Genomic DNA, 16,002 nt, shown 5'->3' with positions numbered 1-16,002 from the left:
AGAACAATTTCATTTGAAAAAGTATTGGCCTATTTATTGTTATGTTTTTGTATGTTACAACTGCGATAAGAAGTAACTACTAACTAGAGCACATGCATAAACCTGACTAAGAGCAACTCCAATATGGCTGAGGGCTGAGGCAGGTGTTGTAGTGGCAAATCTGTTTGTCTCAAATACAGCCATATCAAATTCCATTTTTAATAATAATAATAAAAGCATGCTATCAATTCTGTAATGTAGATAGAAAACTTCATTCAATATATACAAGGTGCTGTCTGTGGTGGCTATGATAGTCAGTGCGTGACTTTTATGAGAGTTTGACACTTGAAGTAGTGTTGTTTTAATGACTGTATTTATGATCCCATTAAACTGAAATAAATGTGTTAATTGAACTGAGTAAATGTATTAATTCTATACGATCTAAAAATGTGCTAGCCTAAACTCCTACTTTTATTGGCCTAAAGAAAAAAGAGTCCAAAATGGGTGGCAAGTGATATCCATTTCCTTACCTGGCGGCACAAATCCACGGAAGGAAAGAGCAGCACCGCAGCTAATATCACCACCGTTCATCACCGGAAGCAAAGCACCTCCACAGCAAGCTTGAGTGAGCAGGAGAGAGGGAGCTGCAACAGGGATAGATCCGAGTCCGTCGGTATTAGGCAGAGAAGTTCCTCGGACAGCATCGTCATTCTTTGGCAGGAAAGGTGGAGGTTGCAGAAACAAATGCGGCGGAGCTTCAGTCGGAACTTGATGGAACAAACAGGACGACGAATCGCGGTGGAACCAAGAGGAGATTCAGGATAATGCTGGAGTTGTAACGTCAGACCGGAGGAGGAGATAGGAGTGGCGGAAATTATTATCTCTCCCCTTACTTTATTATCAAATTAGTATTCTTACTCCTAAAAATATTAGAAGAATATAAATTTTTTAAAATTACGGTCCACCTTCTTCTGGTAATATAAATTATACATTGACATAAAAAATTTATAAAATCAAACTATTTTAACAAAAAAAATTAGAAGTTGATAAATTAAAAAGACCAAAGTCTCTGTAGATAAAAAATCAAATAATAAGATTTTTAGTTATTATTTTTATATATAAAAAATCTAAATTTTTATTAATGATTAATTTTAACATTTGTTAGCTGAAATTTGAAATAATTTAACGTGTATATTTTTATATTTAATTAGGTGTTAAGTTTGTTGCACAAATACTATTTAAAAATAGTAATAATAATATATTTTATTTGAATTATATCATTTTGTTAATTTCATTTTTTATAGAACAGAAAAGTAGAACAAATAGAGAACGAGAGAAAATAGAGAAAAAGATAAAGATAAAGAATAAGAGTGAGGGTTTGTTAATTTTGGAAGAAAAATTTTTATTTTAATTGTAATAAAAAAATATCGAATGACATATTTTGATTTGTCAAATTACTAATATAAAATATAAATTATATATAGAGTAAAAATGGTAGAGAGAAATAGAAAAATAGAAAGAGGTAGATGAGAGAATTTAGGAAGGTGGTTTATTAATTTTGGAGAAAAATATTTTCTCTCAATTTTAGTAAAAGAGTGTCATGTGACACATTTGGTTATTAAATTAGATAGTAATATATGATACATAATATAGGTAGATTTCTATTTAATTTCAAATTTAATATTTTAATTTTAATTTTAATGCAATTAAAAAATATCATGTTGTATATTTTGATTGTCAAATTCGTAATTAGTTACTCATAATTATATAGATAGAGTAGTTGAAGGAACGAGAGAGATAGAGAAAGGAAGAGGGAAGAGGGAAGAACTCTTTAATTTTGGAGGAAAAGATTTGATTTTAATTTGCAAAAAAAAATTGACATATGATATATTTTAATTGTAAAATTAATAGGAATAGAGGAAAAATTGTTTAATTTTAAAAAAAAAAATTGATTTCAATTTTAATGAAGAAGTGACATATATGTGACATATTTTAATTATAAAATTAATAAAAAATGTGAGAATTGCTTAATTTAAAAAAAATAAACTTAATTTTAATTACAATAAAAAATTAACATGTAATATATTTTAATTATAAAATTAATAAGATATAATAAATTTTCAAACAACCACAAATCAATATATCGAGATTGCCGCAATATTATATTTAACCATTTTTATATCTCAGCTAATAAATAATGTTAAATGTCAACTCTTAATTAAAGAGTAAATATTTAGTCACCAATAACCACCTTAAATGTAGCCACCAGAAATGTGGCCTATATACAATACTTCAGAAGTCTTTCATTTCCATCTACTTTTCCTTTCTCTGTTTTTCTTGCCAGAATCCCAGTGACAAAACAAATTAAGAGTAATTAGATTTATTTCTCATTAATTTAGAATTAAATTTTAATATATTTAAAATAAATAAAAAATATATTCAAATCAAATCCGAATCCGATTGAATTCATCCAATACAATAGTCAAGAGTCGTAAATAAAGCCTGGCAGAAGATACCACATGATGTATTGAAAGGTGTGTAGATCTTAAATGGGGCGTTCCCTATGCATCATGCACCCATATAATATAGGCCCCGATTGACCAATAAAAACTTAGCTCTTTCTCTAACTTGTAAGCAAGTTTAAGAATATACATTGTGTCCACAAGAAAAAGAATTCATTATTATACTAACACATTAATCATGCGTTATATTTACTATTTTCTTATTACATTACATACTTGCAAGTTGCATGCTTCATGTTATATGATTGAAAAAGAATTAACAATCTCAAAGCATAAGAAGAAGGAGAAGAAGGAGGATGTGGAAGAAGGGGTTTGTTGGGGTTGAATTGTTATTAATGTTGGTAGGTTCATCAGTTTTGTTAGTAGTTGATGGTTTGAGAAGAGATGAATATCCCCCTCACTTTGTGTTTGGTGCTTCAACATCTGCTTATCAGGTTCGTTTTCGTCTCTAATTATATATCTCTTTATTCATAATACATCTTTTCGCATTTGGATTAATGGTATTTAATGAGAAAAGGTAGAAGGTGCAGCAAATGAAGATGGAAGGAAGCCAAGCATATGGGATACTTTTGCACATGCCGGCAATGGTGTACTACTCTATCTCTTCATTAATTTATGGACTCACAATTTTCTTTTTAGTCATATCTTAAATTCGTTATTAGCAATTTTTGTAATAGATAAATAGTATTTTTAAACAAAGTTTATCTAGGAATTAACTTTTTTTTTTCAATTAATATCAATAATTTTTTATAAATTATTTTTATCTTAAATTTTAAATCCTAAGATTCAAATTCTAAATCTTAACTCTAAATCTTAAAAGAATGAGGGTTAAAATTTTTTTAGTTAATATTTATTAATTAATTAAAAGTTGATTTTCTATACTTATTCTTTAAAAAAATGATTTTTGATTTCTTTTTTAGAAGATTAGATAAATTAGTCTAATTATTGACATTTTTAGATTAGTGACGGTTTTTACGATAGATTTTTTTCGTCAATAATTTGTTATAAATTTGATTAAAACATATAGCGACAGAAAAATTGAGAAGTGAGTTTTTCTTAAATTTTAACAAGAGATAAGGTTACTTGTTTAATATTTTAAAATAAAACAAATTAATCTTTAATTAAATTTATCTAATAATCTAAAAAATTATACGGCTAAATATTCTTGGTTAAAAATAAATTTATCCCATGAAAAATTTGTTAGGATTAATTTGAAATGTGACATTTGACATTTATTTTTCTGGCTCTGATGCACATAATGACACACATAGATACGTCTAGTTTTCTTTCTGGCTCTGGAAAACATTTTTTAAAAAATAAATTAAAAAAACTAGACAATATTCATAAGTAACCGACTTTACTTACTTTATTAGTAGATTGGTTTGGACTTGCATACACAATATTCATAAGTAACTAGTGTAACATAATCTTATTAACTTTTCTAATTATGCTGTTGACAATTTAGTTACAAAAATTGCTAGAACTCATGTTACAAAATCCTTAGTTACCCTTACAATAATGAATTACCCCCTTTTGAATTAAATTTACAGCAAATATGTACAAGGGTGATGGAGACATTGCATGTGATCAGTATCACAAATATAAGGTGAGTACATATCATAAAAAACAGCCACTAATCAGTTATTTAATATATAGAATTATGTATTTGATATTTTATAACAAAATCATTATACTAAAAAAATTTGATTATTGTAATACAGATTATTTAATTAAAAATATATAATATTTAATTTGACAATTGATTTTTTATGTGAACCTAATTTTTTTTTTATAAATACCATGATCGAAGGAACATTAAATCTTTCCTCTTTGACATATATATCATACTTAGATCAATTAATTATTAATTACCAATACTTGTTGATCCAAATATTCATGCGCAGGAAGATGTCCAGCTCATGAAAAAAATGGGATTAGATGCCTACAGATTTTCGATATCATGGTCAAGACTTATTCCAGGTGACAAAATTATATGTCAATAACGATGCAAGCAAGAGAAGTGTAATATTTTAGTATTGAAATCAATATGATGTCTAGCCATCTAGGATATGGAGAATATATTATTCTTTTCGGTTTTTTAAAGAGAACTAAATGACATTTTCTTTACTATATTTATAAAATATATACTTTAAATTAAGAATATTTATTTGTTTTTAGAGTATATAAAAAATTCTCCTCCTCTCTTCTATACAAGAGTAAAATAAATTATTCTTTAGTTTGTTTGACCAAAGTATCCTTTCAATAATAATTATATATAAAAATAAATTACAATAAAAATAATAATATAAATTATGTATTTCTTATTAATGTAACAAATTTTATTTACTTTTAGTTTTTATCTATAATTAATAATGAAAAATACAAAAATTGAAATTAAATATTTTGCTAACAAGTTAAAATATTTTATACTATACTGTCAAAATATTAAGCATAAATAAAAAATGAATGACCAAAAACATAAATGAAAATTATTACATTAATAATAACAAAACAATTATCACTAAATGTACCAATATATAATTATTATGAATATATATTTTAGTCAAGAATTGTAAATTTTTTAAATAGAAAAGATGAAAATATTATTAAATATCTCTTAGAGAGAAGAAGTGGTGACCTTTTCTCAAACTTATGTCAAGTAAATATGATTTTTGTACTAGACATTCACTTAATTTGATTTTAATGTGCTATGAATAATGGATCTTTGTACTTCATAACATTTTAAATAAACTATATTGATTGTATAAAATTACCGTCGTTAATTTTTCTTATTCTACAATTGCATGTTTTCTTTCTATTTTTTGTCTCTAGCTTATTTAATAGGATTATTAGTAAAAAAAATTAATTAATATTGTCTATTTTCTAAAAATTAACACTTATTGGACCAAAACAACTTTTATAAGACCTTTCATTATTTTATACAAGAAATATTAATATCATTGTTATTTATTGGTATATTGCTGAGTTCTGAATTTTAATTACCACCAGATGGAAGAGGCCCAATCAATCAAAAGGGATTACAATATTACAACAATCTTATCAATGAACTGATAAGTCAAGGTTTATGCGCAAACCATATCTTTAATTTATGCTAATGTTTTAATTAATAGCTAAGAGAAGTCTTTCCATTATATATTTTTTATTTTTGTGGTAATATTAGGAAGACAAAAAAAAACTAAAATTTATTTTATTTAGTATTTATTAATTATTGTAACAATTAATAAATGCTAAATAAGACAAATTTTACCTAATTTTGGCTAAATTTTTTTGGTTAGCAAATATTACAATTATTTTTGTCTGTTTCTCTTCCTCTTGTAGGAATTCAAACACATGTTACATTATATCACTGGGATCTACCACAAGCTCTTGAGGATGAATATGGAGGATGGGTTAACAAAAAAATTGTGTATTGTTCCCATACTTCAAATATCTAAATTTCATAAGAAAATAAAGTACTAAAATTATTCAGAAAAAAAAGTTACTGCCACAATTTATTTATGAAAGAACTAAAATTCAAATTTTAAAGAAAATAATTATATTGCTACAAAGAAAGATGATATTATTAACATATAATTTTGTGCGTGCATATTTTTGTAGAAGAGACTTCACAACATATGCCGATGCGTGTTTTAGAGAATTTGGAGACAGAGTCAAACATTGGACAACGGTGAATGAAGGAAATGCTTTTGTAAAAGGTGGATATGATTTGGGATACTTACCACCTCAACATTGTTCTCCTCCCTCTATATATAACTGCTCCAAGGGAGATTCTTCAAATGAACCATACTTAGCAACACATAATATGTTGTTAGCTCATGCATCAGTTGCAAGATTGTATAGGAACAAGTACCAGGTAAATAACGTTTACTATTATTAAAATTTTTTTTATGATAATTATATTTATGTGTATATTAGATATATACTACAATCAATTACCAAAAGTAATTACTAGTATAAAATACATGTGTTAGAGTATAAAATACACATTAAAAATTAATTAATTAATAATATATATACATAAATACATAGTGACTGATTTTAATATACACGTAGCATTTTTATTACATTTATCTTGGACTTCTTTCTAAATTTGATAACATAATTATAAAGATATTACATAAGGCGATGGTTAGAAACTATCCTGATCCAAAAATAATTTGATTAGCAGATTGGATTATATATTGGGTTAATTTGACTTTTAGATAACACATAATAAATTAGATATTATACGTGATAAAATTATAAGATAAAAATGAAGAGGTATATTACAATACACATATATAAACAAATCATATACATATTAAATAATAACATTAGAGTATGTAAATATGTAAAAAATGAATTATGGAATCCTATCATTTATATATAATTACTAACTATTCTATAAAGGAATAATTTAAAAAAATGAATTAAACTAGAATATTTTATCTGTCCAAATTATACAGGTAATTATAAAATTCTTATAATAAATAAAATATATAATATGAAAAAAATCTAAAATGTGAGTATTATCATTACAACAAAAATTACTTTTAATGGCAATAAAATAATAATTACTATATGTCTTATTTAATTTATATTTTTGTGATAATTATATATTTTTCGTTATTACTATTGTTATATGACAATTATATACTTTTTGTGGCTATTAAAAAGGTTTTTTTCAAAAAAAGTATTACGGTCGCTAAAATCTTTTAGTGACAAAGTATAAGATGACTAATATCTAATTGTCGGTAATATATTAGAAGCTATTTTTATTATCGCAAAAAATGAAATAAATAGTAGTTAAAAGTATTCTTCTAGTAGTGTATAAATTAAAACATAATTTAAATTGATAACTTTGTATTATTTTTAAAGTATTTTAAATTAATTATATCTCTTTTTATCATTATAATACTTAAATATCAGATTTGTATAACATATTAATATCTATGAAAATATAATAATTACCCATGCATTTAAGTATTATATGATTAAAATTAATTAAATTGATAGTGTATTACTTGTAATAAGAATTATTAAAGATAAAATAAAGTTTAGTAAAATTCTAAAAAAAACCTATTTCAACCCAAAAGGTGCACGAGGTTAAAATTTTCAACCAAAATTAAAAAAAAAAAGAAAAAAAATTTGGGTTGTGTATATTACAAGGTCGAGTTAGGCTTTAATTGTGAACTCCCATCCCACGTCATATATACTTTGATGATGACATTTATAAATAGTGAATACTCACATGATGACATCTTCACATGAAGATAGTATTGCGGATCATTTGATGATTTGATATATTTGATCAAATATATTTAATTAACTATCTAAAAGTTCACAATGTCATTTTCATATGAAGAAGTCATTATGTGAGTATTCTCCTTTATAAATTTAAGTAATTTACTGTAAAACAAGATATAATTAATGCAGGACAAGCAACATGGATTAATTGGGTTTAATCTCCTTACTTTTGGTTTTGTTCCTCTAACAAATACAAGTGAAGATATAATTGCTACTCGGAGGGCTCAAGACTTCTATCATGGGTGGTAAGTATGATATTAATTATAATATAATCATTTCTCTTTAAAATATAATTCAATTGGTTTGTGTGTGTTTTTTAATGGTTGTAGGTTTTTGAATCCCTTTATTTTTGGGGATTATCCTGAAACCATGAAAAAGATGGTTGGTTCAAGGCTTCCAGTATTCACAAAAAGTGAATCAAATTTGGTGAAAGGCTCAATTGACTTCCTAGGAATAAATTTTTATGTTTCATTTTATGTTAAGGACAATCCTAGAAGCCTATGTATAAAAGATAGAGATTATGTAGCAGATATGGCTGTGGAACTTACAGGTAGGTTTATGCCATATTCTATTTACTTAATTGAGTAAAAAAAATAATCTAATTTTATGTTATTTTTGGATGTAGCTTATACCACAAATAAAACATCATCTGATGAGGTAATAGTAATGTTGGAACTTAAATAAATCTTTTTTTTTAATATTTTAATTTATGCATGGGTGATGTTTAACACTAACTTGTTGGTTGGTACGGTTTAGATTCCAATCATTCCATGGACTTTACAAGGATTGCTTGACTCATTGAAGAGTATTTATGGAAAATTTCCAATTTACATTCAAGAAAATGGTTTGCTTCTCTTTATCTTATCTCTCCAACACTATAATTTGATAACAAAATATATTGACTTCTTTTGAAATTCAACTATGTTACGTATACACAAAAAAATCAGCCAACAAATCAATCGGTCTAAATTATGTATTGAAATACAAAATAGACAAAATATACATTGAAAATAAGTTACACAATACATATATGATTATGATTAAATTTCTATTGATTATTGTGTCAAGTAGATGACATTAACGTCTCAAGCTTCCAATAATTCTTTTGTCAAACAAACCAATCCTAGAATGATATCATTATGGTCATTATTCTTTGGACTTCACAGGCCAACAAACACACAGAAGTTCATCATTGGAAGACTGGCCAAGGATAAAATACTTGCAAGAATACATTGGAAGTATACTTCATATGCAAAGGTAGTACTTTCATTTTCATTTTTAGCATTTTTCTGTTTTTTTCATAAAAAATTATTGATCCTTTGCTAATTCAATTTCTAATTTTTTTTTGGTGATTGTTGAAAGGAATGGACATGACATAAGAGGCTATTTTGTATGGTCGTTCATGGATGTGTTCGAATTATTGAGTGGATATGAATTCACTTATGGCCTTTATTACATTGATTTGAAGGACTCCACTTTGAGGAGACAACCTAAGCTCTCTTCTGTATGGTACTCTAACTTCCTCAACAACAGAACTATGGACCCAATGGTGGCCATGCAAATTGAAAAGAATTCCTCATTACATGATGCCATTTAATAATGCAATAAGGACTTGTTAAAAATCTAATTGATACGAATTTGTGCTATGGTAATAACTTGGCACTTTGCCAAAGAATAGTAAAGTGACATAATTCATGGTGTAAATTAATGGAATTTATAAAAAAAATATGTCTCTTTTCCGATTTTCATTTTGCAGAAAGAAATTTATGGAGCTATTTGTCATAGAAAGTATATATAAGCATGACTAAATAGCTCCATGAATCTAGAGTGACGCCTATATATGTTTGAAAAGGCTTAAAAGAAATCCTTCTATTGTAGCAGAACTATTCCAGCAGTAAATTATCATAGGTATTGCAATGAAATCTACTTTTCAAAGAGTACAAACAAAGCTTTTCATCTACATTGCATGTGAAGCAGCACCATAACAAACAACATGTTCAGCATGTATAGCAGAAGAGCTATTAATAGTTAGTTTGACACTTCCAAAAAATAGCGCCTCCAGTTAACACCAACAAAATCTGTATCCATGTAGAAAATTGCATTGAAGTCCTCAACTCTTTGGAGGAAAAACATGTTAGGAAGAGTGGTTCTTCCCACTTAACAACTAGCTTTTAAGGCGTTATTTCCCACTTTCTCTAGGTACTTAATACATGTAATCTTTTTTTGTCCTATGCAGTCATCATTCTCTTTTGTCCATTTAACTTCAAGCACCACTCATCACAATGGAACTAATTGAAAACTTGAAACGAAAAAATCTAATATGCATGTCATGGGAAAAATTTTATTCCGAATTTCTTTAATATTACCTACCTATCTGTTCATGGCATTGGAAACACACGAAGCATTTGCACAACTCAGTAACCCTTTGACTTGCAATTAAAAATGAAGTACCTGTTACTATCCAATGGCTACGAAGATTGCTTATACTCCCTGCCAGAAATGAGAGGTTTAGGTGGGGATAAAGACCTAATTTCAGGTGCTGAACTGGGAAAAAGTATGTTGAGCCTGTGCATCAGGATATCAGCCCTAGATGGAATTTCATTCAGAAGAAACTGCTGAACTATCGGTTTCTTGAACCACTCCATGACTGAATCTCCTGTGGCCCTAAGAACCACCTTACTGACCTCAAATGGAGACTCTACAGAGCTCAACATCTGCGCAATCACGATCTTTAAAGTGGGCCCTGTCACCAACTTAATCCGTCTTGGTACAATACCGTAATAGAGCATGCGCTTCCTAAACCTATGAAGAGTGTGCACTACTGCTATAAGAGCTGCTCCAACAGACAAGTTTCTAACATCAAGGGACCAGGCGATGTGCTGATCAAAAACTATAGCCTTTGGGAAAAGCTTGTTCTCATATGCAACCTTCCAAACACATCGGGCTCGGTTTATCTGCCCCATTAGAACTAGGTAATTGAGAAGAACATTCACAAAGTACCTTGCTGCGCCTTCCTCCAATTCATAATCAATATTTTGAAAGAATTCCCTGACAAAAGATAACACCGGTTGTCCCCTCTGGTCTGGGCCACAGAAAAGTCCGCACATAAAAACGTGCGCCTTATGCTTCGTAGCACTAAGGATAGACATCAAGCGTCTCTCATTCTGCTCTTCCTGACACCTAACTAGATAAGCTAGAATGGAAGTGTAAAGTATCAAGTCAACTTTTGCAGCTGAGTTTACATACGTTTCAAGAAGAGGCTTGGCTGATTCATATAATCCATTCTTCATGCACGACTCGAACAACTGCCTGATTATAAAATTATTGGTTCTAATCCCGGATGAGCCCATGAAACGCAGCCACCTCAAAGCAAGATCAACTGAACCTTCCCTGATATAAACCATCAAAACATCACTAGCTGTGACATCCACTGAATATCCCATGGCCTTCATTTCAAGTAGGATTTTGGCAGCCACATCCACCAGCTTCTTATTAGCAAGTAGAGTCAAAAGAACAGTGTAAGTGCTCAGAGGAGGCCTCAAACCAGCATTTGTCATTGAATTGTACAGCCTCATGGCATGATCTATTTGTCCAGATGCAGCATGCATTTCCAATAGACAAATATAAGTAGATGGGGTCGGCAGAAAGCCCGCTTTCTCCATGTCTGAAAATGAAGACAGAGCAATGTCAAGCTTCCCTGATTTCGCATGGGATTCAATGATCAAAGTGTATAACCCAAAGTTAGGCCTGTACCCTGTTTTCTTCATCTCATCCCAAAGCTTAAGAGCAGTTTCTAACTTTCCAGACTTCACATAAGATTCAATTAGAGAAACAAATATAGTAGGTGGTGGCTTGTACCCATAACCTCGCATCTCTGTGTAAACCTTCCTTGCACCGTCTAATCTCCCAGCCTTCCCCATTGAATCAACAAGGGACAAAAAGATGCTTAGGCCTGGCCGGAAACCTCTTCCTTTCATTTCTTGGAAGAGTTTGAAAGCAGCATCAAGACGGCCTGACTTTGCCAAATTTGGGATCATCAATTCATAAGTTGAACTATTCAATGAACAACTGGCCTTTTCCATGCTCTCATATATCTCAAATGCCTTATAAGGCAAACCTTTACCCAAAAACAAAGTAATAAGGGAATTGTATGTTTTGGTATCAATCTCACCACCAGCCTCCTGTATCTTCTTAAAGCAGCAAAATGAGACCTCCAACTTCTCAGCATTGGCCAAATATTGAATCACCCGATTACATGAAACAGACAAGGAAGCTCCATTACTGGTAGAATCACCAACCATCTCATCAAACAATATTTGTATTCCATCAAAGTCCCTACGCTGGTTAAGAGAATCAAACAAGATAACATAACACTCATCACTAGATGAATACCAAGGTTCCCGCTTCGCCCACCTAAACAAACTCAAACATGCATCACTATCACTAATGATCTTCAAGGATTGAACAATGTGAGTCATGTTAGGCACAAACTGGAGCTTGTCCAATTGTGTCTCCAACTCTGGCCCCCATTTCCACCTCTTCACAACCTCAACTATTTTCGCCACAGCCGCAGCATTTACAAAAGGCTTCTTGACCTCACCCACCATCACATGATCATCGATCCCAGGCTCCACGGACCTTATACCCTTACCCTTGTAAAGTATACTACCCGATTCATCCAAGTACTCAATTTCCTCAGTCCATTCCTTATGCCCACCACCATTATGGCAGTAGCATCTGATTGAACTAAGCTGCTCAACAAAGTTCAAATCTTTGCAGAAACCTGCGATTCTCCGAACCGAAGTGAATGCGGTTATAGATGTAAAAGATATTAACTTTTGCTTAAAAGGTACCGGGGAAATGGAGGAGCGAGGGACAAAGAGATTGCGGGTGAGTTTGCAAAGATTTGTAGTGGAAGAGAGCAATTTGCGGTGACGAATCATTGAATAATCTTCTTCAAAATAATCTTCCACAGGTTCCCCAGTTCATTTCAGGTCCAACAATAGTAGCCTGTAAGGAAAATAAGAATTTAACAGGAAGAGAAAACAAATAAAAAGTGATGCAGAACTGCAGAAGAACAACGACAGTTCAACTAAAAATAGTTTAGAGCAAGTACAGGTTTATAGGAATTGAGCATCAACAAAAATTAGCAGCCAAAAGACAATAACAATTTGCAAAATTCAATTTATAGCAGAGGCAGCAAGAACACCAACGCAATGATCAATAGAAGGCTATGCATGGATTGGATTATATAAAATCGAATCATAATCAAATTAAAACCAATTTTCTGGTCCAAGAAATTTAAGAGATAACTTTTTTCTTTTAGTAAAAAAAGGGTAGCAAATCACAAAGTATTGCAGAATCATATTGTTATGAACCCTTTCATTTATAAAATATATACATCAGAATTACTCTACTCAGATTTTGTTTCTGTTTTCATAACTAGAACATTGGAATAAGCCAACAGAAGAATCTAAATGAAGTTAGAAGCCCCAGTCCATGAAATCACACCAGACTCACAATCATAGTATTGAGTAAAATTAACAATTCATTATCTAAGGAAGTTCCAAAATGATTTTCAGATTCCAAAATCCCACACTTCTTCCTTTTGTATTTCTCAGCAATGTTAACAATCCAATCAAGTTGAACATCACATGAATTAGCACAAAAATCACAAAGCCGCATTGTTTCCCCCTATAGATATAAATATGATCAAAAGCAAAGGGAGCATAGCAAGCAAGAACAAGGAACAATAACAGGGCTCCTAGGTCCAGAAACAAAAGAAAAACAACAGAACCAGCTCCATTGAAGGTAACAGCATTAAAGCTTCTTCTAACTGAATATGCAAGAGCATATTAACAATAAAAAACTGCAAGCTACCAAAATCTACCAACATCCTTTAAAGCTTCACCAGATCAAGCCCACAGATTCACACAGAAGAACAGAGTATACTCACAAATTCGCACCGAAAAAGCAGCAGAAGCAGAACGGCGAAAGCAGCGGTGGCGACTGGCGAGAGCGGAAGCAGGAGAGCTGACGCCGAAGCAGAGTGGCGTCGTCGCAGACTCACAGCACCAGAGCAGAAGTTGAAGATTGAAGAAACACAAGCATCAGGCGGCGGCGGTTGCGACAGAGACAATGAGACGTCGGCGGAGAGAAAACTCCACACACAATAAAAAACCAAGAGAAGCACTCTAAATTGGCAGCTGGCATCTAGAAGCGGAGAGGCTCAGGCGGTGGCAGCGAACAGATAATAGAGAAGTGCGAAGTGATGCAGAATCTGTTGAGCATAATGCAACTTTGTTTTATGGTCGTAGAATAATGGATTTTCATTTTTGAACTGGTGGAAATTCGGTTTTAAAAACCGGACAGGTTATCAAACCGCTCTAGCTACTGGTTTACTGGTTTACTGGTCCAACCGGTCTAACCGATGGTTCAACCGGAAGAACTGTTTTAGAATATAATAATAAATAAATTATAAATAAACATCCTATAATATAATTATAGTCTAATATAAATATTAAAATATTTTCCAAATTTAAAACACTACATAAAATGTCCTCAGTCAAATTCATATGTTCTTATCAAAATACAAACTCAAGTTAAATAGTAAAAAGAAATATCAAATGTTAAATGCCAACATAAAGATTTATCAATCATCAAAATCTGCAAGAACTTATTGCATACCACCTAACAGCATCTCTCAAAGGATAAACCCAATCAAAACCACCATTAACAAGAGACTAAACAGAGCATTTTGATGACTTCACTCATTGACATCTATGCAAAGTGTGGCCATGTTGACAAGGCAAGAACGTTGTTTGATCAATTGAAATGTAGAGATGTCGTTGCATGGAGTGCTATGATTTCAGGATATAGTCAAGCGAAACGATGCAGCGATGCGCTTGCTCAGTTCAGTGAGATGCAAAAGGCTAATGTGGAACCCGATGGGGTTACTATGGTTAGTGTGCTTTACTCTTGTGGGGTTCTTGGAGCTATGGAAACCGGTAAATGGGTTCATTTCTATGTGAACAAGAGGAATAAAAAATTTCAATAATGATTTTATTTCTATTTTTTGCAGCAGCAAGAAAATTTCAACAAAAATTTTAAAAATTGAAAAAACAGCAGCAGCACAAAATTAATGAGCACTAGCACAAAATTTTCAGTAATTATTTGATTTCCATGCTTAGCAGCAACAACCAAATTTTTTTTAACAAAACCTTCAGAAATTAAAACACAGCAGCAGCACAAAATCAATGAGTAGCAGCATTTGAATAATGATTTCCTTTCCATTAATCGATTCACAAATTTTGCTCCAACCAGCAGAAAAATTAGCATTATCACCAACAGACAAATTTTGCTCCAACCAGCAGCGAAATTAGCATTATCATTCAGCAACAAACATTATTACATTACAAAACAGCAAAAAGTAATCCCTACTCAGTAATCACACTAAACCTGAAATTGCAACAGCAGCAAGTAATCCCTAATCAGTAATCACACTAGACCTAGCAATAATCACAAAACAAAGCCATTAGCACATAATCACAAAACAAACAAACCAAAACATTAACCAATAATCACAAAACCCTGAACCTTCACCCAGCAATTACAAACAAAGCCAGCAATAACAAACTTTAGCACATTATAAAACATTTCAAAACACTAAACCTTCACCCAGCAAAACCAGAAACTACAAAACAAAGCCATTAGCAAATTTGAACAAAACAATTAGGAGCCATCAGCAACTAGTAAACCAGTAAAACACTATCAGAGCCATTGAGCAATTAGAAAACAGTCACACTAAAACAAAGTAACAAACTAACAGAGCCATCAAGCCATCAGTAAATTTGAAAAAAAAACTTAACAAACTAACAGAGCCATCAAGCCATCAGTAAATTTGAAAAAAAAACTTACAGCCATCAGCAACAGATCCATCAGCTACAGGCAATTACAATTTATAAAACGTTCAGAACCAAACTTCAAACCAAGACCGAGGAAGAAGAATTGAAGAAAAATGGAACAAAAATTGAAGAAGAAGACCGAAGAAGAAGACCAAAGAACAACAATTTCAGAACTTCAAACCAAGAAGAAGACCGAACATTCAGTGAAGATGAAGACGAGAAGCCACTAACCTGGGTTCCGTACCGAGAAGCAGGCGAAGGTGGGGGGGGTGAAGGGGGGGCTCACGAAT

At 31.0% G+C, this 16,002-nt stretch overlaps 2 protein-coding genes across 4 annotated transcripts; one reads left to right on the top strand and one right to left on the bottom strand.

The window, feature by feature from the left end:
• The first annotated feature begins 2,767 nt into the window (after positions 1-2,767).
• Positions 2,768-9,405, top strand: LOC127739548 (beta-glucosidase 11-like). Its single transcript, XM_016094763.3, has 13 exons — positions 2,768-2,935; positions 3,019-3,088; positions 4,052-4,107; positions 4,406-4,481; positions 5,511-5,582; positions 5,841-5,928; positions 6,120-6,375; positions 7,938-8,053; positions 8,138-8,358; positions 8,434-8,465; positions 8,565-8,652; positions 8,975-9,065; positions 9,171-9,405. Exons 1-13 carry the CDS (start codon positions 2,798-2,800, stop codon positions 9,403-9,405), a joined length of 1,539 nt encoding a protein of 512 aa, XP_015950249.1. The 5' UTR covers positions 2,768-2,797.
• Positions 9,406-9,891: 486 nt separating this feature from the next.
• LOC107475140 (pentatricopeptide repeat-containing protein At1g79490, mitochondrial) lies at positions 9,892-15,975 on the bottom strand. Of its 3 annotated transcripts, none has more exons than XM_052257102.1 (2): positions 15,944-15,975; positions 9,892-12,818 (listed from the first exon to the last, which is right to left on the bottom strand). In XM_052257102.1, the coding sequence occupies exon 2, from the start codon at positions 12,749-12,751 to the stop codon at positions 10,277-10,279; it is 2,475 nt and encodes an 824-aa protein (XP_052113062.1). In that variant the 5' UTR covers positions 12,752-12,818; positions 15,944-15,975; the 3' UTR covers positions 9,892-10,276. The 3 variants fall into 3 exon arrangements, with proteins under 3 accessions (XP_052113062.1, XP_052113060.1, XP_052113061.1); XM_052257100.1 differs by lacking the exon at positions 15,944-15,975 and adding an exon at positions 13,765-14,248; XM_052257101.1 differs by lacking the exon at positions 15,944-15,975 and adding an exon at positions 13,775-14,248.
• Between the last annotated feature and the right edge of the window lie 27 nt (positions 15,976-16,002).

This window comes from Arachis duranensis, chromosome 2, assembly GCF_000817695.3.
Source record: "Arachis duranensis cultivar V14167 chromosome 2, aradu.V14167.gnm2.J7QH, whole genome shotgun sequence".
Classification (NCBI taxonomy): Eukaryota; Viridiplantae; Streptophyta; class Magnoliopsida; order Fabales; family Fabaceae; genus Arachis; species Arachis duranensis.
This window is presented reverse-complemented; position numbering and strand designations above follow the sequence as displayed.

Bases quoted from the DNA above. Each gene is read 5' to 3' on its own strand.
- LOC107475140 (XM_052257102.1), bottom strand. From the start codon at position 12,751: ATGATTCGTCACCGCAAATTGCTCTCTTCCACTACAAATCTTTGCAAA.
- LOC127739548 (XM_016094763.3), top strand. From the start codon at position 2,798: ATGTGGAAGAAGGGGTTTGTTGGGGTTGAATTGTTATTAATGTTGGTA. The intron at 5,929-6,119 runs GTATTGTTCCCA...ATATTTTTGTAG, and splicing joins TGGGTTAACAAAAAAATTGT to AAGAGACTTCACAACATATG. The intron at 8,653-8,974 runs GTTTGCTTCTCT...TGGACTTCACAG, and splicing joins AATTTACATTCAAGAAAATG to GCCAACAAACACACAGAAGT.